Source organism: Macrobrachium rosenbergii, chromosome 50, assembly GCF_040412425.1.
Source record: "Macrobrachium rosenbergii isolate ZJJX-2024 chromosome 50, ASM4041242v1, whole genome shotgun sequence".
Taxonomy (NCBI): domain Eukaryota; kingdom Metazoa; phylum Arthropoda; class Malacostraca; order Decapoda; family Palaemonidae; genus Macrobrachium; species Macrobrachium rosenbergii.
The window spans coordinates 20,970,281-20,994,221 of record NC_089790.1 but is presented as its reverse complement, the minus strand read 5'-3'; the positions used below and the strand labels follow the sequence as shown (position 1 = coordinate 20,994,221).

The 23,941-nt window shown below is 41.1% G+C and overlaps 1 protein-coding gene across 4 annotated transcripts in view; it reads left to right on the top strand.

Annotated features, from left to right (window-relative positions):
• Nucleotides 1-789: 789 nt before the first annotated feature.
• The window catches only part of LOC136832735 (1-acyl-sn-glycerol-3-phosphate acyltransferase epsilon-like), a 42,329-nt gene continuing 19,177 nt past the window's right edge, over nt 790-23,941 (top strand). For 2 of the 4 annotated variants that reach the window (XM_067094252.1, XM_067094251.1), the window contains exons 1-4: nt 5,844-5,988; nt 9,588-9,768; nt 10,622-10,700; nt 18,123-18,325. In XM_067094252.1, coding sequence (XP_066950353.1) covers nt 5,966-5,988; nt 9,588-9,768; nt 10,622-10,700; nt 18,123-18,325 — 486 coding nt within the window. In that variant the 5' untranslated portion in view covers nt 5,844-5,965. Of the gene's footprint in view, nt 1,137-5,843; nt 5,989-9,587; nt 9,769-10,621; nt 10,701-18,122; nt 18,326-23,941 lie in introns of those variants that run through there. The other 2 variants (XM_067094249.1, XM_067094250.1) reach the window with 2 other exon arrangements.

The following is a 23,941-nucleotide window of genomic DNA, read 5'->3' as shown; positions in this document are numbered from 1 at the left end:
CGTATGTGATTGTTAGTTGACTGCTGTGGATGGTAATTGTGATGAGGGGAGGGAGAATGAGAGACACGTGAGAGAGCAGGTCTCCATAAAATGTGCACCGCCGTATCACTAACTTAAAAACGGGAGGGATTCGACGAGGTAATCCCCACTCCACTGCGATTAAGATACAATAAAATTCTCTCTCTCTCTCTCTTTCTCTCTCTCTCCGCCTCCACTTTCACACACGTACATTATGTCAACCTTTTAAATAAACCTCAATATACTGATTCTCAAATTTATGATGTTACAAATCTGAAATATGATGTATACTTTGGAAGTATCCATACGTGCAGACACATTTTTGTGAACATGCACAGGATTTTCCTTTATTTTACGTATTTGGGTATTTCTCATATATACCTTTTGTATTTTTTCCACATTTAGGCCAGTTTATAGTTAAATCGCTCTTAATAGAAACCAAAAGCAACTTGGTGCATCCCGATTACTGTACTACCGGAAACTATATAATTGATAAGGGCATTTCCAGATTGTATATTTTCTCTCTCCTCTTTTGTTAGTCAATTTTAGCTCCATTGCTTCAGTTACCTAGATGTTCAAAACAAGGTCTCAGAATAAATCGAACAAATGAAATCATCGATAAGAAAGTTGTTTTCAGAAGCACAGGAGCTATAAAATCCAATAGTTGCGGATTGCCCAAGAACTATCGAAGCTACTTTCGTGGACCTTTGATCTTGTAGCGTCAGCGGAGTTCAACGTACAAATAAATGATAGCAGGAGACCTGATAGCTAGGACTAGTAACCATTCACTGGCTCCGTCGGCTGTCGCTTCCTCTTCCCTCACCAGCAGCTAGGTACTAGCTACCTCCGGCCTCCGGGCTCCCTCTGTGAGAAAGAGAGTCCCTGGCCCAGAGCAGCAGAGAGAGAGGCAGTCACAAAACAAAACTCAGTTGGGCTTGGTCCGCGGTCACAGAAGCAACCCGGGTATCCGCCGAACGTTTCCTTCCTAATCTCGCGTTTCACTGACGTCACCTCTCGTCAGTCGTTCGCATTTTTGCCACAATGCCCGTCGTGCAGATGATGGAGAGATATTTCAAAGTCCTAGAGGCCCACGTGGATTTATTTCTCAAGTCTGTGAGGTACGTCAATTGCCAGCAAAGGTCTTGCGTGTAAATTTGCGGGAACTGTTCATTATTTGCTTGGCCTGTTATCGATTTTTTTTATTTTTTTATTTTTGTGATTGTGATATACATGTTCAAGATGCATGTGGTGACTTGTTCTTCGTTTGTAATAAGTAATGTCACAATACTCATATATATCTCGTACAGGATGTCTTGTTTATCGTCTGTGGTTTTTGTTTGTGGGCACAGCGGTAATTTCTTTTTCCCGCATTTTGAACACCAGGGGGTCTGCGTTCGAAAAATAAAAAAGGAAGATTACTCGTAATTTATGTATCGTTTAGGATTATATTTCGTCGTACATAAGCAAATTGGAATTATTTGGCGATTAAGTGGTGCAACACGCAAGCCGATGTTAAAATGTCTAAGGACGGAGCGAACATTCAAGAATTTCAAATATTGCCGGTGATAAGAAGACTCACGCGAAGATTTTTGCTTAGGTATCTTGGTATGGGGGAAAATGTTACGAAATAACGTCTTAATCTTACGTAATTGAGGGAGAATATAGCAAATATGTGCCGGCATACCTATCATGGAGCAGACGACAACAACTACTGCTTTGGTAGGTCGTGTGTGGGTGTGGAAATGCAGCCTTCAAGAAGATGAGACACATCTTGGTAATGTTTCTCATTTATCAACGCCTAACCAATCAACTATTTTGCTTGTACGTTTGTTATGGGTGCTTTATTGCCATTGTATAGCAGCCATCCATTAAAGTATTAAATATTTAAATGATTGTTGCCTGTTATGTAAAGTGATTTAACCTTGGGATATTTTTTGTATCATGCTTAGCCGTACTGTATTTCAAGGTCAGACAGTATTAGGGGATCCAATTCCGTGCGTTGCTTGAAGAATGAAAAGTTGTAGCGTAATGAAATTCTTGTATACGATCTCGTTATCACTTAGATATTGCTTTAAACTATTATAATGTGGTTAGCAATTACTTATGATGTGGAATAAATAATTTCAGCATTATTTATACTCAAGTCAAGAACATGAACAGAAATTTGGTTTTGTTCAACGTACCGTGAAAAGTGTATTGGTTCTTCAAAAAGAAAAAACTTACCTCCCATACTGATCTCTCTCTCTCTCTCTCTCTCTCTCTCTCTCTCTCTCTCTCTCTCTCTCTCTCTCTCTCTGTAAGATGTGCAATGAAGATACGAAACCATGCTGAGTATCATTTCCCGATCCTGCCTAGCATTAAACCCAACTCTCTCTCTCTCTCTCTCTCTCTCTCTCTCTCTCTCTCTCTCTCTCTCTCTCTCTCTCTCTCTCTCTCTCTCTCTCTCTCTCTCTTAAAAAAATGTTTCCAGTAACAGGAAATTGAGTGGTGACAAGAAAGGAAAAATAGTCGACGAGCCATTATGCATTACAGTTTCCCTTAACTAGTGTTGGAAGGAAGGGAGAGACAAGAATAAGAGAAAGAAGTATGATATTCGCCAGGAAAAACTCGAGAGAAAGTAACGCCGCTTATTTATATAAGCGTTCTTACCACGGGCAAAGAAAGTGCAAACATTTTCCTCCCGCAATTACTGTCGACAAAAAAGAAACATTCGTTCGTTAACCTCAGCATATATACGATACAAGTTTTAAAATACTGTACGTCAGGTAATGTTAGTTTAAGCTCGATTTTACAAGCAATAGGTTCGTCATTGATAGAGAGAGAGAGAGAGAGAGAGAGTTGATGCTGGGGTTTATAACATAATAGCGGAATGAGCACCTGAACCTTTAGACCTACCCACACACACACACACACACACATACACACACACACACACACACACACACACACACACACACACACAGAGAGCGGTGAAACGTTCAGTAGGTAAATGCACTTCGAATTTGCGCATGACAGTGAAACGGGTCTGATCAAAGAGAAAGCCAACTCTGGAGAAAAAGACTATATACTTACTGTACACTTTTCTTATGCCGTGTCATTCTGTTGCTCTTTGGCCGAAAGGAGTTAAGAACAGGATGTTGGAGACCAAATTGTCTGTAATTAAAGGTCAGTGACTAAATGAAAGTTATGTTTAAAGTGTAGTGACCTTATTTATTTATTGGTAAAGGATTTTTTTAATAGAATTTGTTGTTACCAGTAATAGTTCTGTATTTTATCTCTAAAAAAAATTTTGGTTTAATGCGACAGGGATATATGAGAATGATTAAGTTATCTTGAAGTTGTAAAAAGAAGAGAAAAGATAAACTATGTTGCAGTAACATTAACGAATAAGAATGCACTTCTCATACTTCTAAAATCCGGGAACTAATGCGTTATTTTCCTTGTAGGAATAATGTCATTTCAGTACTTTTATGACCTGGAGACGTTATTTCTAATCGTTGATGATCCAACAGTATTAAATCTTGAGAAAATCATTTTCTATTTGTTCATCTTTTCTTTCCTCCATCTTACTTTCCACCATCCCCTAAAAATTGTTTCATAGTGCAACTGCGAGGTTTTCCCCCTGTTACACCTTTAACCCCTTTTTTACTCTCAGTTTCCCTTTCAGCTCTGAATGACCTCATGGATCCCAGCGCTTGGCTTTTGGCTTAAATTTTATATTCCATTCCATTCCATAGCCGGAAAGTCAACCTTTTGGCAACTGTATTATTCGTATTAGAATTGGGATGAATTAAACCAATGTTTTGGAAGTATATTTGACACCATTGTTGTTTTTAAGCCCGTTAAATAAAATTGTCTTTTTGCTGTGACTTTGATATTTAATAATACGTTATGAAAAGGAAGGACAGAATACTAATAAGGTGTAAATTGCGCCTTTCCCAACTCATTAGTTCGTGAATTGCATTGCCAATTGAATATTTACCTGCTAGGTATGAACGGTTACCGAGAGTTTACCTGTCATTATATATGACTCATTACGATTAAGATTCCTCAGAAAATGATGATGGGGGAGTCAGTTTAACCTAAGTGACTCATTATATCCTAGCTAAAATACCCTAACTCTCTCTCTCTCTCTCTCTCTCTGCAGGTAGATCTGAAAAGTTTAGCATTTCATTCTGTTGTTGTGGTGCAAACCTCAGCACCAACTCTCTCTCTCTCTCTCTCTCTCTCTCTCTCTCTCTCTCTCTCTCTCTCTCTCTCTCTCTCTCTCTCTCTCTCTCTCTCTCTCGGTCTCAGTGGGTTAAAGATTATCTTCAGTGACAGGCCAGAGCCGTGTACCTCACACTACTACTTGTCAAAATGCTTATCGAGCCCCACATCGAATATATTATCATCTTGAAGTTCAAGGTTGCTACATTTTTTGTATCTTCCATTCGTTTTTTTTTTTATCTTCTCTTCTGTGAAGATGGGATGAGCTGACCTCTAATCTATGTTAGTTTTATGTTTATTACAGTGTTTTACATCCGGGAATGGTCTTTCACGTTTTATAATGCAAGGCTTATCATAAAAATAAGAATTATTATTATTAGCTACAACTAATGACATTATAATTCCGTTTGGCTTTCCATAATTTGGTGTTTGGTTTTGCATTTAGCTGATTCTAAGCCCCTTCCTCTTCGTTTTTATCCATCGAATTCACTTTCTCAGTTATATTTCATTCACGTGCATTTATCATAATCACATTATCAAATCCGGTCAGGACATTTCGATTGTGCGGTATCTCTAATCGAGTTATAAATTTAGGCTGCTTAGTAACAGAAGAAGAAGATTGAGCGTAGCAGGTTCAAATCAAATGCCCCAGCTGAGAACACCGCTAAACTGAGTCTAGATTAAGCTGGCCATATGCCATCGCACGCTCCTGTTCGTGGGCATTAAGGTGACCAAGAGTGTTTACCCAGGACTTGAGCGAGAGTAACTAAATCTACCTAATGAAAAAAAGGGTGTTTGGGGAGACATGGTTCAAATTCCAATGATTGTGATATCTGTATCTTGTTCTGATTGATAACTTCGGAATCATTTCATTAATATTATTTTTTACTTGCGTTTTCATGCAGATAATGAGAAGTTTTACTTTTTATTTTACGAAATGATTACCACATTAGTTCTGATCAATGTTCAACGGTTTTTGTTAACAAGGCACTTTGGAGTGCTAGATAACTTGCAAATGCTGATGGGTTAATCCTTCATAATTATATTTTCTTTATGAGGTTTGTTTTGAAATATCTAAAATACTGTTACAGTTAGCAGCAGTTAAAATAATAGAAGAAAAATTAATGAAAGAAGGAAGCAACTGGGAATATCAATTAAGGAAAAGCATGTGATGGGAACGCACCGTTAGCTATGTTTGAAAGAGCAGAATAATTTGTGAGGAAACTATAAAATGTCAAGGTAATTAAGAGAAAACCCCAAAAACTGTCGAAGAATTCAAATCAGTAAAGAATATGTGCTTAAAATATCAGGCGAACTAATTGTATAAAAATAAAACAAAGGTCTAATAGCATAAGAAGCTTTGTATTGAAAAAATAAAATCGAATGTAAGTTTTAAATAAAAATGTCTTAGACGATTATTACATAATCAATAAGGAAAACGTGCGAAATTAAAGTTGTTGTTATGCGCTTAAAATGTCTGGTGAACTTGTGTTAAGAAAATAAAATTATATCTTAATTTTTTAAGAACCTTTATATTAAAAATAAAATCGAGATTTTAAATGTAAGATGTCAGATAATTACGTAACTTTGTTAATAGAAACAACACGAATGTTTGGAGGCTGCTGCTTCTGGAGGGCTGCATTTCGATGTGATCATCTGTGTGTGTCTCTCTCGCTGTACACAAAATCGTGATAGCAACAAAACTTTTAAGCGACCACCAGCCTTATTTTCGTCGGAAATGCGAGTTGTAGGAACTGCCAGGTACGATATAAAATTAAAAAATGTTAAAATTGACCGCAGGAACCATTTCATAAGGTCATGTTTATCACTTATTTAAGTGACAGTTGGGTGGCCCAGATCAGTAATACTGTATAATAATAGGACTTTCGGTAGGACTCCGTATCAATGGTTGAGTAACAACAGGATACGCGTGGCCCATTTTGCAGGGCGTCAGGTTTAATGCGATATTTCTGTAGTGGTTTATTATAACGCTGCGTTTTTGTAGGTTTAGGCTACGTGTTTTGTTGTGCACTTGTGTTATTCATTACCGCCCTAATGAAGCTATCCAATAATCCCCTGTTCCTTATGTGAATGTCCTTACCTAGCTAACCTTACCTATTAACCCGTGCAGTACTGTGTGAATATCATATACCTTATATATTACTTATTTACTGAAATGTAGGCTAAATTGTTACATGATTTTAACATTTGGTATAATTTTAGTAAGAACTAGCCTAGCCTATATGCATAAACCTTCTTAACTTCCCATGCACAACAATATCTGGGGACAACAGTAAGAAACCAAGTTAGTTATTAAGATGGGGAATGGAGAGTGGCACAATTGCCTGCCTTCACTAACCTGACCTAACCCAGCTTAGGGTGCTCTGTCTTAAAAAGTATATTGCTTTAATTTCGATCCCCTATACTGGCACTACGTCAAATTTTATTTCTTTTCAAGCTACACTGTAGTGAGTGTATTACATTACCTTGCTCATTGATCAAACTATGATTATTTACAACACCTTACCATGTACTGTCTATTTATCAAATCCTTACCAATAATCATTTTAGTCCCTCATCACTTATTTCAAGGTCAAATTCTGATACTACAGTTGGATGATGGGGGACTTGTTTCAGAGTTTGGCTGTGTTCAAGAAAAAAAGAGACCTAGGTTCGGAACCTAGCAGGTCTTAATATATACATGACTATAATTTGTAATTTTACAGAAATATGAACCAATATCTGTTTCCATAGGGGTAGGTCCTGTGAGGAATGTGCTAGCAAGTCTCCTTCACAGTGGAGAGGGACAGTAGGAGTAGATGTTTGCCCATTTCTGCAAAGGGAATTAAGCCTTTGATTCCACAGGATCTCTCTCTCTCTCTCTCTCTCTCTCTCTCTCTCTCTCTCTCTCTCTCTCTCTCTCTCTCTCTCTCTCTCTCACCTCTGGTTCACTGAGGGAGGTACGCACAAGCAGGTAGGAGACCAGCTCGCACTCTGACAGTGTCAACCCAGGTGAGACAGCAGCACATTTGCTTTGTTGGCGACTTCACTGGAGTACTGACAGACATTTCTGCTCCACAGTACTGTAAGCTGAGTGACCTGTCTTGCCTGTGTTCATGCTAAGGAACTCAATGCTGTTGAAGCTTCCTGTAGCCATCATTTTGCTTGCGGAGATATCCCTATGTTGTTTATCACGAGCTGTTCTCCTCCAGCACTACTACCTGCCTCAACTTGTGTTCTAAAGTAACCTGACTTCCTCTTACTCCTGTTCTTCATTTGTACCTTTTTTCTTCCATTGTTATTATTATATTCAGAGATAAAGCCTATTCATATGGAACAAGCCCATTTGGGCCATTGACTTGAAATTCAAGCTTCCAAAGAACATGGTGTTCATTAAGAAGAAGAGAGGTCTCAGAACCTGTCTCACAAGGAGTCCTGTAAGACTTTGAATGAGCATCTTCCTTCTTTGGGGATTAACGATGGCATTACTCTTCTGTGGATGAGACACATGCTGTAGGTATGGTTGCCCGGAGGTATGGTTGACATCGGGCTGAAACCTCATGAAACAGTGCCTCCTGTTTCCTTCCAAGTCACGAGGACTGCCTCGTGCCTTTCCCTTGTTTATAATTCTGCTGAGGTACGCAGAGAGGAGTCAGTATGTGCATGATCCCTGAATTGGGGCATGCGGATAGAAGGTTCATTTGCAACAGGTTGCTACCCTTTACCATTTCCTTGTTTACACCTTTGCTGAGGTATGCAGAGTAGAGTCAGAGAGTGCATGAGCGCTAGGGTGAATGCAGACAGAAGGTACATGTGCAGCAGGTTGCTGCTGTATGATACTGCTAGGTATCATGATAACCTCTGTATTTGATTGTATGAACCTTCAGAACTGATGAACATGTGCACAATCCCTGGATCATGTGTATTTGCTGAAATAAGGTTCACTTGTGAAAGGTCACTGCCTTACAGGACTGCAGGGTATTGTGGCGGGCTGCATGCTTGTGATCATATAGACACTGGGTATTCCTGGTTCATCCGACATTCAGTGTGTGCATGAGCAGTTGTCTGTAGCTTCTACTTTGTCAGCTTTGGTTGATCATATGGAAATGTACAGGAAAGTGGACCACAGTTTTGGGTTGATATGAGTCAAACTCATGTAATGATTCAGTGATTGCTACTGCCAGGGCTGATCTGTCATGTCCATGTCCCCAGACTAATGTGTAAGCCTCTCTTTCAGGAGAGGATCCAACTCATGTTTGGGGAATCTGTTTGGACTTGAGGATACATCTTCAGAGGCCCTTCAGACAAGTTTTCAAGGTTTTTTTAGACAGATCATTGGGGTCTTTTGTCAGCTGTTGATCATAGTAAACCAACCACTTCTTTGTCAAACTCCTCTCAGCAATACAGAGCACCCTGGGTTACACGCTGGAGGCAAGACAGCTGTTTTAACTGTAGTGGTCTCAGGCAAGGCACTTTTCCTCTGCTGACTCAAGCTGATTTGTCAGTTTGCCTACTGACAAAATACCTCCCAGGGGAAAAACTCTTGACAGGAAGGTTTTTCCTTTTCAGTTATGTAATCTGGATCCAATGAGTCATATCTGTAGATTGTGAGTCAGAGGGTTAATGAGCTCTGCACCAATAAGAGTAGAAGTTCCTTCATGAGCCAATATGGAGCTGCATCCTGCTGAGATTAGGAATGATTTTTGAATAAATATTGGTTGAGTTACCCCCTTACCCCTATGAGATGGATACTGAGTTGGTAGAAGACAATTTTTTTTCTTCAGTGAGTAATGTCTTCTCATGGCCCAATGTTGAAGGAATTGTATATGGTATATGTAGGCAGAATTTTGTATTTATGAATAAGAAATTATGTTAAACTTTGTTTTTGGAAATCATGTAAGATAATCCCCTTTGTTTGGATTTTGTTGTAATGGTTTTGTAAGAATCTCTGTCAACCAGAACTGTCCACATTTGTGTAGCTATGTAAATTTAATTCTCACAAGAATTTCTTGCTCTCGTTCCTACAAGTGTGTATAGACAATAGTATTGTAATTTTACCAGCTAAACTAGGAAATGTAGAATTAAATTTTTTCATGTCCTAATCTAGTGGTTTCTCTATACTTACTGTACATTGTATAATTAATACAGTACTGAATTTAGGAAAAGCACTTTGAAAAAACAGTTGTTCATTATGTGCAAGTATAGTCTTGTGCTGTTGTTACTATTATTCGGTTGTTAGAGAGTTAAACCAAATTGATGTATTGAAATTCTTAATTTTCTTTGGTCCAGCTGTAGGATTGTGGTATGTTGAGAAGTTCTTGAAGCTTGTGTGACATTTCAACTCTTGTACTCTTATTCAGGTATGCGTTGGGTTCCGTCATCATGTTCGGCATGGCCCCAGAATATTTCGGGCTATGGCTAGTATGGAGAGGAGTTTCAATGATGCTTCCAGGATGGATGTTTCAGTGGGGTGATGACAAACTGTACAGCCTTTACCAGAGGCTGGTTTTGTTTTTCTTTGAAACCTGCACAAGACTAGAGGTGAGGATTTCTACCTTTTTGTTTTTTAATTGCCTGCATTATTATATACCATAAACTTTCAATGTAGCATACCATTTTAGCTGTTCATTTATGTCCTTAACCCATATAGGTTTTGTATGGTCCCAGAATTTGTCTCTGGTAAATCACTCTGACCACATATGGATAAATGTTTTTCTTTAATTACTTTCTGTGAATTGATTTCCCATGATATAAAGCTGGTTATGATATAATTTTGAAGTTGAATACCTGTCTAGCACTTTATTGTAGTAATATTTAAGAATGGGAAAGAACATATAAAAAGTCAAGATTACACAATGTTAGCTGAAAATTTTATGTTGATGATGTCAGTTTATGTCATTGGAATCTCAGTAGATGAATGGAATCTCTTAGCATTATTTGGAAATTAATGCTTAATTATCAGAATTAATGGGAATTGACAAATAAGGACAGAGATTATTTATCGGGATATGACTATGATATCTGTGGATGAGGAAATCCGAGTCACACCAACTTGCCCCATTCAGATTGAGAAGCCTCATTTCTAAAACTCTAGGTATTCTTTATCACAAACTGGTATAGTTAGGCTTTGAAAATTTTTGGAGACCTCTGTCAAGAGGAAAGTTTTTAATTCATTCATTTTTCTGTTTTAGATATTGTTTCCCTATTTGGTCCCCAGTAGCTTCCTCACATCTTAAATTATGGGACTGATAATTGTAATCTCCTACGTTTCTTATCCTTGCGTTTCCAATGAGGGTTGTGGCTTATAGTAATGATGATGATTATTATAATACTGAAGGAGGATTTCTTGGGAATAATAAAACATTATAACTTGAATTCCACTATCTCTTTTAAGGTTGTTTTATATGGAGATGCCTATGATGTTTTGAAGAAAAGAGAAAGCGTCCTCTACCTAGGAAATCATCAGTCAACAGGTAAGCATTATTATTTACGAAGAATGCCGGCAACTTGGTAATTTTCAGCTCGAAAGTAGGCACATATATAACATTGGTGTTTTAAATGATTTGACTTTTAAGAAATTCGTTTCACAATAAACCCATCATTTACATTAGTCCACATTTATGATCTTCATGAATTCTAAGCACTAAATTTGTCTCTGCATCTGCAACACATACTTCTGCTTTAATCCTAGATTGTGGTCAAGTAAGAACCTTACTCTTTGTGTCTAGCAAGTTTGCAATAAACTTTGAAGTCTAATGTTAATAATTTTGTGGTCATTTAAGCATATTTCTCTTTAATCATGCATTTCATTGTTCATGTTTTATCTACTTCCTTTTCACTTATGCATTGAACAGTTTAGTGAATCTTCAGAGTATCTGATTTTTCAAAGTATAGACTTAGCTCCAACTAGTGGGGTTTATGCCACCTTACTCTTATTACTTTTAGATTGAATTTAATCTTGGAAAATTATTGCGAGTAGAGTGAATTAATTTGTTGGTGAAGTGATGTCTTGGTGTAACTAGTGTTGTTTCTAGTTCGCCATTGTTATTTCATATTTAATTCTGTCCCTTGGTAAGTTAACAATTATTTAGTGTTATATTTTGTATTAGTTTTCTATCTAGTGGTGTTAGTTTTTCTGTTAACTTCAGACTTATTACTCATAGGCACATTAATAATTTTTTATATGTTGCATTCAGTTTATTGAGGAGAAATACAGTATTTGGTTCATGCTCTCACTTGGTTATTGAATCATTGCCGTTGTCAGTAGCTCAGTGTAATATCTTTGTAGAATTTCAGTCTCACATTACAACTTGTATTGCAGTACACTCCCTGAACACCTGAATTAGCCCTGGTCACTGACCAGCCTGAACACTATCCCCATAATTTTACCCACAAAGTGTGTAATTAACTGTCAGCGTTACCAGCGCTACAGGAAAAATCTTGTCAAATGAGTTACCTGAGGTACCGTTGACAACGCTGCTGCAAATGCCAGCCGACAGAGGTCGACATCCCCAATTGTTATTAGTTCGCCGTGGTGTGTGGACGTGTCCCATATCAGGCGAACTCTTGGTCATTTAGCCTGACCCCTATTTAAAGAATTTGGATATCAGATCACGACTTAGGACTGTTTCAACTCCTTTTCTTCTGGATTTACGCTTTTTGACTGGATTTTGAACTTCTCTCCCGGTTTTGATTTTGGATCGGTACTTTGGACTCATTATAGATAAGTCAGGCAAGAAGACATCGCCGTCTGCCAGCGCCGCTGCTTCTACTTCGTCTACAGCTTCGACGACCGAGCCTTCTACTGCTGGAGATGCTGCTGCTCATCGGCCCTGCGTGTCCTGTGCGTCCTGCAAGCGTAGGATGGCCACCAACAAAAACGGTCGACATTCTGCTTGTATTTTATGCAGGAAGGTTCAGTATAGTATCAGTCAGAGTTGTGATGAGTGTAGGTCCTTGTCAGTAGATCAAATGGAGGATTATTTGAAACACAGAAAATCCTTAGCCTCGAAGAATAAGCGCAGGTCAGGACCAACTGTAGGGTTACCATCAGTGGACAAGGTAGTGTTAGATTCAGAGTTGTTCAAGAAGTTAGAGGACAGGTTATCATCCAGTATGTCTAACGGGTGCTGGGGGTCATGGAGAACCGCAAGCCTCGAAGGTAGGTTCTGCTGGCCCCCCCGGCTCGGAGCAGGCACTGTTGGCAGCAGATTTCCCCCTTCCCACTCAAGGCGTAAGTTCTGAGGTTGATGTAGAGTTAGGTAAGACACAGACGAGTAGGGAAAATAGGTTAGGAAGTGTTCAGGAAGAGAAGTGGAAGGTGCAGTCATCTTTGAGTTCGGGTTCGGTTGGGGTTTCTAGTGTGACGACTTTGTCTTTGGATCCATCTTTGGTTTTATTTCCTGCTTCGAGTTCTTTACAACAGGTTTCTGAGTCCGTGGTTCATCGTTTGGATGTGGTTTCGGCTATTTTCTTTTATTCCTTCGGAAAGTCAAGGTTCTTTCGTATTCGGCTATTGCTGCCTACCGCTCAACGCTTAGCAGTATGTGTAGTTTCCATCTTCCCGAAAATTTCTAGTAGTAAGACCATCCATGACCTGTAGGAGTGATAGATTGCTGTGGCTTCAAGTGACAGTAGGGGACTCTAAGATCCGAATAATTAATGTTTATATGCCCTGGGAAAAGAATAATTTTGATCAGTACTGCATGATCCTATGTGAGTTACGCAGCATTATTCACGACTCTACTGCTGGTCATATTTGTATAATTGGGGACCTTAATTCTCACCCCACAAAGCAGTTTTATAATGAACTTACTCGCTTCTGTCAAAATCACGCTCTCCGAATTAGCGATATAATGCTCCTCCCTCCCTCCTCCTATACCTATGTACAGAACAGAACGGACACAGTTACAACCTCCTGGCTGGACCACTGCATCACGTCCCCACAACTTCATGACTATTGTGACCTGCAACATTCACTACGATCTTGCAATGGGCTATGATCACATCCCCTTACAGGTGTCATTCAGTACCCCATCCCTCCTTACCATGAACCCCCTAACTGATCACCCACCTGGTGTTAAGTGGGATTTTAAAAACCAACAGAAAACCAGATCCTTCAGGGAAACCACGGAAACCAGGCTGCGGTCAATAGCCCAACTGGCAGACACCTTACTGTGCACTAACCCAAAATGTAGAAACAATCATCACAGGAGAGATCTGAAAGAATTCTATTCGAATATAATTTCCACTATGCTGTCCTCTAGCAGGGATACCTTTAGATTTCATCAAGGCAATTCTCGTAATGTACCTGAATGGTTAAAGATCTTTATACACATTCACGAGAAATGTTTCTACTGTGGAGGCAAAATGGTAGCCCAAGGGAAGGACACTTTGCACTGCTAATGAGGCAGGCGAGACCGCAGTTCAAACTTGCCCTTAAGCATTGCAGACTGAATGAAAAACAACTAAGAGCTGATGCAATGTTTATGAAATTAGAATCTAGTGATTACCCCCATCTTTGGAAGGACATTCAGTCTCTAAATCCCAAAACTAAAAAGCTATCACAGAGAGTAGGAGAAGCCGTCGGTGACGAGGCTATCGCAAGAATGTGGGGCAATTATTTCAGCACTATCCTGAATTGCATAAACGATCAAGACTCCCTTAGGGATGTAAATAACCTCCTTACTGATAGTATTCAGTTTCATTTCGCCGATTGTATTATGCCAGGTAACATCAGCGAGGCCATAAACAACCTACCTAATAATAAATCGCCCGGCTGCGATGGTCTGCCTGCTGAAGCTTTCAAATTCTACCATCCGACAATTTACATTTTGCTAGCTGCTCTGTTCAATGCGTGCATAATTCACCAGTTTCTCCCAGACCCCTGCTCTTAGTTCACTTAATACCATTAATAAAAAACAAGCTAAACGATGCAGCTGACCCTGGCAATTATCGCCCGATTGCAATTACTACAATTGCGTCGAAGATACTTGAGTCCGTTCTTCTAGTGAGACTTCTCCCCTTTTTACAAACTACTGACAAGCAGTTCGGCTTTAAAGCAAACCACTGAACCGACACCTGCATCTACATCCTGAAAGAATTGCTGAACTATTACCTATCATCAGCCTCTCCTGTTTTCCTATGTTTTGTAGATGTGAGAAAAGCATTTGACAGAGTAAACTACCTGAAGCTGCACAAACGAGGCACACCTCTATATCTAATTGGCATTTTCTGTTGTTGGTTCTCCACACAGCAATTCTGTGTCAAATGGGGTAACGTATTGTCATACACCTTCGGCTTCCTAAATGTGCTTCAGCAAGGGGTCATTCTCTCTCCAAACCTGTTTAACATGTACACAGATTGCTTGAATGTCAAACTGAACTCACTCCCAATCGGATGAACTATCAACAAAACAACAATAAACAACCTATGTTATGCTGATGGTGTGGTTCTGATCTCCCCATCAGTGCAAGGTCTCCAGCGACTCATCGACGCCTGCCGCCAATATGCAGAGGAATTTGATATCCTATACAACGAAACTAAGACCCAGTGTATGTCGCTGCTCCCGAGATCGCTTAAGCATATTGCAGAACCACTAATTTTCCTTGGGAATCATCGCCTGGAATCGTGCCTGAATTTCCGTATTTGGGACACATTATCACGGACAACCTAAAAGACACGGCAGACATAGAACAGAGGCGTCATAAACTATGTGCAACTGGCAACATGATCGCAAGGAGGTTTGCCTTCTGTCGCCAAGAAACGAAACTGCTGCTCTTCCACTCGTACTGCTACAGTATATATGGGTGTTCCCTTTGGACGAACTATACCCGAGAGACCATGAGACGCATCACTGTTGTTCACAGTGACATTCTGAGACGCCTCACAACCACTCCTCGCTATCACTCAGCCACGCAGATGTTCATAGAAAACCGCCTGGATAATCTGAAAATTATTGTGAGGCGGACATTGTCCAGTCTGATCACCAGACTGAGAAACAGCAGCAGTTTGCTCATACAAAGCATTCTAAACATTGAGGCAAGAAGAAGATCTAAATTATGGGAAAGATGGAATAATGAGGTGTTTGTTCCTTAAATGCCTTATTCTCTATTTTTGCAAGTACTGTATGAAGTGTCATCTCCAGAATCTGTCGTCATTATTATTATTATTATTATTATTATTATTATTATAATATTTCTGTGTTCCTTGCTGTTTTTGGTATTCTTACTTCCTGTTATTACTGTGTTTAATATAATTGTACAGTTTAGCAATTTTCAGTATTCGTATTTAACCTTCTGGATCTGACTTCTGTAACCATCTACTGTAAGGTTCCCAGATGGAAATTAATCGTCTGCAATCTGTATTTTCCATTGTTATCATTTTTAATTTTTTTCTGTCACTCCCAATATAATTATTGTCATTACCTTTTTTATGAATTCTATTTTTTCTGTTTCTTCAGCCACTGTGTGTATAATGCCAATAATTATTTTTGTCATGTTACCTTATGTATCTAGATTGTGCGTAGTTATTTGTATCTTCCATGTATATGGCCCTGAGCTCCAATAAAGATTATTATTATTATTATTACTTTAAGATTAAATGTTCCGTCTTGCCTACTGGGTCTCCTCCGTGGGATTTGTCGGAAGTTCTAACGTTAAGACAACTGATTAGGTGTTTTTTCTTACGGATTTAACTACAGCTAGAAAGGTGGGCGAGCTTCAGGCAGTTTCTAGGCTGGTTTCCTAAGTGGGAAATGGTATGTATTTGTCTCTTCTTCTGGAATTCGTGGCGAAGTCAGAGTTGGAGGTTAACCCTCTGCTTCGTTCATTTAGGGTTCTTTATCTGCAAGAGTTCATTACTGGCGATCCAGCGGAGATGTCCTTATGTCTGCTGCGATCATTAAAAGTCTATTTATCAAAGGGTGAGAAACTCCGTCCACGTCCGCATACACTTCTCGTCTCTCCACGTAATCCTTCCCATCCGCTGTCAAAGAATGCGATTAGTTACTTTCTGAGGGAGATGATTTCCCAGGCTTCTGAGGGTTCTTCGTCGTCTTCAAGCTCTGTGTTACCCTGAGCGCACAGTATTCGGAGTATGACCACTTCAGCTTCTGTTTTAAGGAATTGTTCAGTGTCTTCTATTCTGGAGGCGGCTTCTTAGAAGTCCATCTCGATGTTTACGTCCTTTTACTTAAGAGACGTTCAATTCACCTCATCGGAGGGTTATTCTCTTAGTCCGTGTGTAGCGGCTAACTCTATTATCTAGGGTGCGTTCATTTAGCTGAGGTGCTATTCTCTTTAGTCGGAGGTTCTTAGGTTAACCAAATAGAGGAATTCTTTATAGTCATTAGAATCTTAGGCAGCAGTAATAGTATAATCACATGAACTTAGGTTTAGTAGGTTTTTAAGTATCTCAGTCTTTGATCATTTCCGTACGAGAGTCCAAGGGGGTTCTCCAGTAGGGTAGGCTCTTTCGTCGGCACTGAGATACTTCTTCACTCGTCGATTGTCGGGCCTTATCCAGAGGATCAGCGGCTTGGCACACTGCTTCATTCCCCTCCATACGTGAGAGGCTCTGAATAGCCACATGGAAGGTTCATCATACTCCTCCATACATGAGAGGCTCTGAATAGCCACATGGGAGGTTTATCGTACTTCTCCATACACGAGAGGTTCTGAAGAACCACATGGGAGGTTGACGGACCAAGACAGTACTGACCTAACTGATGATCAAAGTACTCTACAGCATGTCTCTTCACTGAAAGCATTGATTGATATGATGAGTGTATGACCAAACAGATATCCTATGTAGAGCAGATCAGTGAGCTACCACCTCTGCGGTTGTAAAAAGGGGGTGTGCCGCAACCCAGATGGGTCTCCCTCCAGCATGTCTCTTTACCGAAACCATTGATTGATATGGTGACATGCATTTACACATAGTAGGTTGATAATGAGTTACCTGCTTATTCTCCATTGACAGGTCAGGCTGAATTAGATTGATCCCACCTCCATTAAAATTTTGGTAATCGGGCTAATTCAGGTGTTCAGGGAGTGTATTGCAATATGAAGTTTTCATAATAAAACTAATATTGTAATACTTACCTGAACACCTCCCCACTTCAATTTATGATAGTGAGTGACTCAGTTGGGGATGTCGGCCTCTGTCGGCTGGTATTTGCAACAGCATTGTCAACAGTACCTCGGGTAACTCATTTGACAAGATTTTTCCTGTAGTGTTGGTAACGGTGACAGTTAATTACACACTTTTTGGGTAAAATTATGGGATATAGTTCAGGCTGGTCAGTGACCAGGGCTAATTTAAGTGTTCAGGTAAGTATTACAATATTAGTTTTGTTATGAAAACTTCATTTTCCACTTTAATGCCTCATGTTCCTTGCCAGTGTGAGTACAGTGAACATCATGTTAGATTCATGGACCCAGTCAGGTAATTCTAGACTTTCTCCAGCTGTTCTTCCCTCCTAGCTGAACTGCAATTCAGGCTGATGTGAAGAATGGGTTTGCTGTAAAAAGAAAAAATGTAGGCTTTTAAAAACAAAAATTTTTTTCTTACAAAGCCATCGCTTACATTAAGTATCCTGCCTTCCAACTGCTGACTGTTGATAGTCGTAGCGTAAACTGCACAAGAAATGAGATGTTCTAATCATCCTAGGACCCAGGAACCATAAGTGTGAATTTTGTGTGGCCATCCAGCCAGCAGACAATCTTTTAAACCTGAAAATTGGGAATGAAGCATCTATTATTAGTTACGAAAAGATCAAATATTTATTAATTCAGTAGTTATGAAAAGATCAAATAATTATCCACTATTTCTCCAGTGATTGAAGGTACTGACATAATCTCTACTTTAATTACTACGTATTTTTTTGTTTTCAGTTGACTGGATTATAGCAGATATGGTGTCCCTGCGTTGTGGTTCCTTGGGTCATCTGCGATATGTTATGAAGGACACCCTTCAGTTGATACCACTGTATGGATTTTATTTTCATGTCCACGGTTGCATTTATGTGAAGAGAGGGAAGTTTAGTCAACAAAAAATGATTGCTTCCCTTGATTATCTGAAAAACCCAAAAATACCAGTAAGTGATATCTTCTTTTGTGTAGTAAAATTTAACTAATAAATTTGTCTCCCTTCAATGTACAAATCCTCTATTTTACTTATGCCATACTTCACAAAGTACTTGGTGGAGAAAGAAGTCTTGAATTTTACTTAGTCGAGACAGGGCCTTTAATCACAACGTCAAATATGTCATTAGCTGTCTTGATGACTCAGTGATGCATTGATGTTTGCTGTGACACTTAGTCCCTTTTATCTTTTTGTTTACTTGCTTTCTGGATAGGGTTGATATAGCATTTTTTACTTGTCATAAGCATGTACATAAGTCTGTTGGCTATCCTCTTTGTACTATGAATTACAACTAAACAAGAAGGTAGAGGTGCTGTGTCAGCTACTGACACCTCCTACTTGTACTGCAAACCACCTAATGTTACTCATGGGGCAAAGTTTTCAAAATTAAGAATACTATTGGATAGTTATGGTGAAAATACATAACTACACATTTTCCCTTAATAAAGTGGATAACTTGGGAAAAGACTTCACAACATGTACACTTGAAAGATAGACAGGTGATGCAGTGGCAAAAATTATAAGAAGTAGGTTGAGTGATGAGTTGAAGCATGTGATAATCTTACAGAATTTATCTGTCATAGATACCATTGCCTGAGATTTTTTTACGGATGAAAACTGGGTAAATGAGACATGACTGCAGTTCTCTTTGTGCTTTTGTATTGAAGACTTGACATTCTGCTACGCAGCCTTTTACCTTCTGTGCAGAAGTTCAGATTGTATTCATACAATACAATCTGAACTTGTACACAGAATTGTATTGTATGAAATCTTTTCATAACTGATGTATTTCAGATTTAATTAGTTTATTGTGTAGACATACACAAAAACTGAAAATGCAGCTAAAGCAACCTTAATGTATATTTCTTTATGGATGGTTTCACCTTAAATTCTTGGATGTGTGGACTGAAATGGGTTTGCTTAACACAGGCACAGATATGTAAATGTTGCATAAGTCATACATTTCCCCTCAGTCTTTGTTTCAGGTGTTTTCTCCATTATTGTATATCTGTCCTACCATCAACTCAGCCATATTCACTGCTACACTTAGCAATAAGCATGTGTGTTAAATATTTAGGAGAATTTTAGCACAATATAATGATAAATTTTGGAAAGGTGTAGCAAGATTCATTTGCATGCAGTGGCACCAGTGCTGAGAAAAAATTTAGAAACCTATATTTCAATATAACAAAATGGTGTGTTTCTATATTTATTTATTCGGTACAGCACATTAGAATGCAGTGGTAGGGATGCTGAGATAAATGATAGAAGCCAGTACAGGCAGTCCATGGTTGTCGGCAGGTGTTTGTTCTCAACAGTGTGACGATAACCAAAAATCGGCAAAAACAGTACTAATGGCGCTGATAACTGGATATCAGCACCGATAACTGGGGATTGGCGCCGAAAATCCCGTTACTGTCGTCACTAGACAAGCGCCATAAAACCTGATTGCCGATAACCGAGGCCGCCAATAACCAGGGATTGCCTGTTCTCAGAATAATGCCCATTGCAGCCGGTATCTGAAGTAGAATTATGAAATTAAAACACACCTTGGGAATGCTGTTATGCAAAAAGATGGTCATCTTGGAAAAAGTTGCAGATATGGATGTGTTTGTATATGACTTTCATCTTGTCCTCCAGCAACAAAATTAACTACTATTTGTTCCGACACGATATACAAACCATTGGTCCTTTACATTAGGAATTACTTACGGCAAAGCTGGCCGTTAAACTCTTGAAGAAGGTGGTGGTTAGGTAGTAACTACCATCAGGAAGGCGGGGAATACCCGCGTGCCCAGATGTAAACATTCCAGTTTGCTTTCGGCCGTCATGCGTTGCAGACATGTTTTCAGATCTCTGCCTGACTGTTGTTAAGCTCTTTATTATCCTGGTGGGATCTTTCTGTATTTTTGTGTATATTACGTCTGTTTGATATTTATCAATATACAAACCCACGATTTTTTATAGCCTTGCATAAGCCGTCATTCCCCTGCATCTGTTTCTTGGGTTTGACGGCCAAGGGCGTATTTAGAGGGCTGTAACCGAGTGATAATGCTTCTCTTCCAGTAGCCCTTTATTTAGATACTGAAGACGTTCCCCTGTCCGTTCAGAGATATTAGATTGGGACGTAATAGCTTCACTCCCCAACATTGATCAGGATGTAACAAGTTTGCTCCCCTTCTTTGGCTCCCGCCCTCTGTGTACAAGGGCATGACTACTTCCTTTCTACTTGTTCTGAGTGTTGTTTTCGCCGCCTGCGCTATGGAGAGTTTGGGGGGAAGGTTGCGGGCATCGTCAGTAAGTTTCGCTTCCACAGCGCATTTGGTGGCCTCCCTTCCTTCCTTCTCTCTCCCTGTAGGTTCTTCCTTATCTCTCCTTTGGGAGAGATCTCTCTCCTTCGCCCCCTTTGCTCACTTGTCGGGTAAAGACTGTGAGGGGGGGGGGCCACGGGCAGCCTGGCAACCTCTTCTCAGGGGGCTTCCTATTGCTGAGTAGGGCAGTTCCCCTCGGAGTGAGAGGAGTCTCCCTCTGCTAATCATCTTTGCTTTTTCTTTCAGGTTGACAGTGAGCATCGTAGGCACAGCAGTAGTTGGCTGGATATCTCAGTTGGGATATCTTTGCGTGAAGGTGTCCCGACGTTCATACAGTGTTGCTTCGGGATCGACCACAGTACTTGGTTGGAATGGCATAGTTCCACGTTGCGATCATTCCAACTCTGTTCCCAACGATGTGGATCGATTGTTGTCATTGCTGGCCTTATGTATGCTGTGGCACTGCCTTTGTCATATCTGTGGTCTGTTTGCTCCTTCTGTTTCCTGTTATGTTCCTGTTGACTCAGCGACAATCTCTGGGCGGCTCTTCCTGGTCTCATGCCGCAGCCGTCCTGATCGTTCTTGTCACTGCTGGTGACATTCCTGGCCGTTGCTGTAGCTCCTGCCTTCCAAACTGCTTCCGTAGCTCCTGCATCAGCTGTCCTGATTGTGTCTGCTGCTTCTTATGGTGGTCATGTCCTGGGCTGCTTCCATTGTGATCCTGCCTAGCTGCCCTGGAGGCACGATGTTTTGTGTCCACCGTCCTGTAAGTGATGTCGGAGTAAAGGTGAAAGACGTCGCCCTGTGGAAGTAGCCGCCGTCTTCTTCAGCTTATCTTCGGTTTTGTCTTCTGCTGCCTCTTCCCTTCCTCTCCCGAGGTTTGAGGGGGTCCCGGGAACTGGATAGACCTCCATCGGCCAAAGGAGAGGAAGGCTGCTTCTTCCCCCTTGATGTCCTTGGATGTCTAGGGACTGCCTCCTTCTGAGGAAGCAGTGGGTCTCTCGTTGGCTCTTCCCAACCTTCGGGTTCAGGAACCAATTCGCATACCCTTGGTTTTTGTGTTTCGGGAGCCGCGGGTGCTCAGACCTAGGTTTGCGCTCCTGTTCCTAGTTCCAGAGGTTCCACTTCTAAGACGGGTGCTGCTTCAGGCACTCGTTCACGAGCTGCTCTGAGTGCTCAAGATTCTGTGGAATATCAAATATCCCGATCTGGTCTGGAGAGTACTCTCCCTGGGCCAATTCGGGAGCAGTGTGAGAGAAAGGGTCGAGGCACCCTGGTGTCTCGGCTCTTCCTGCCAGCACTACAAGCGCTCCCCAAGTGCTTACCAGTGCTTGGTCGGGCTCCCAGCCTGGTGTCTCGATCCTATCAGTTCGAACTCCAGAAGAAGCAGGGAAGAGGCTCCCTTCGGGAGTCCTGCGGGACTTCTAAGAGACTGACTCTCTTCTGGGAGGCGAGTTTCTCTCGTTGGCTCTTCCTGCCCTCGGGCGGGAACCAATTTGCATTCCACTGTGGGGTCTGGCATTTCGGGGGCCGCGCCCTCATTGCCAGTCCTAGAAGTCTGTGCCTAAGACTGGTTCTGTGCCTGGCTCTTTTTGATTTTTTAGGAAACCGAAAGCAGCTGCTCCTGATTTTTGGAAGTCTCGTAGGTCGCTCAAATTCTGTGAATCATGAGCGCTCTCCTGGCAAGAGGCACAGAATGAAAGAAAGTACCGAGACCCCAGGTGTCTCGATACTGCCCGCCAGCTGCTTCAGTTGCTTGGTTGGGTTTCATCCTCGTGTCTTGAACCTTAGGGTTTGAGCATGCAGGATAGCAGACACAGAATTCCCCTTTAAACCTTCATCTCAAGGGGCCTCAGCCTCAAAAGAGTTTAGAGTTTGGGAAATTAGCATTAGTTCAGGGCAGACGAGTTCCGCCCTGTCCAGTTCGATTGCATTCGCGCAATTGGCTCAGATTGCTCCCCAGCCCCTGGTTGCTTTCGCGAGGCTGGATTGGCTCGGCTCCCCCCCCCCTTGCCTCCCAGTTCACCGCTTACCACCCAGTCTGGATCGCATTCATGTGATCTGCTTGGTTTTGTGCACACCTATAAGACTGTCTTGAAGGTGTGTGACCTAGGCGATTAGTACCTTCTCATCAACATCCTGAACTCAAGGCAGTCTTTTGGCCTTCTGAGAATTCAGGATGAGTTTTGCGACACTCGGTGGTTTTGTTGAACAACAAAACCACAGTAGTGGCATACATCAACAAACAAGAGGGAATTGTTTTTTCCTCCTGTTTCATCTGTCAGCATTTGCAGGTGCTCGATTGTTCGCACTCAATAGCTCAGTTAGCCAGATACATGCCTGGTGGGGATGTATTGGTAGGCGAGCTCGGCCTCGGGTTTAAGTGATCGGGACAGAACGTGCTCTTCACTCTTTTCTTCACAAAGATACTGCTCGACTGAGAGATCCCTACCATCTTTCTGTTGCCTCCCAGCACAACAAAGTCGGTAGTTTTCTCGCTCCTTCGCACCAGACCCATGGGCCACTGCAGTGAGGCATGCTGTCTTTTTGGGAAAAATCGACATCTACGTTTTTCCCCTCCGTATTTGTCTGTTTCGCTGGGAGTTCACAAATATTGCTCACCCTGAGTTATAGACAAATGCTGGAAGACGTCGCCTTTCGCCCAACCTGATAGGTCTGCTTCCGAGGCATTGAGAAGAGTTCTCTTTGATCCAACTTCCTGTAGCAGCTGCACAAGAAGCGGTTCTTCAGGCAGTACATCCGTGTGAGAGACCTTCCAGCTTTCTTTGCAAGCATAGGCTTCCTCGCCGAGCGGCAACAGATATAGCCGGATATCTCTTGAGTCCTCTGCAACACTGTCCCAGGGACTGGATCCGTCTTCGCTGGTTGGTGTCGTTGACGGAACTTCTCGGGTCAGAGTCGCTCTTCAATTCTGGACTTCCTTGTTTTCTCCGCCGAAGGTTGCTTCTCTCCCTTTCATTTGTGAAGAACGTAGGCCCTTGCAACCTAGTCTTCTATCTGAAGTAGCCTTTTTCTCCTCAGTCGAGATTTAGCTACAGATGAGCAACTTCTTCGGTCTTGCTGTCCCAGGGAACTGTTCCCTGGGTGGCATGTGACTCTCGCTTAGGGTTCCTGTCCCGTGCTCTGCACGTGCCCTTACAAGAGTTGTCGGACAGAGATGTGCCCTCCTAGGGCCATCTCTCATCTCGCTCCAGCCTTGGCGTAGAAGATGGAAGAACAGGTGAAGGGGATCAATA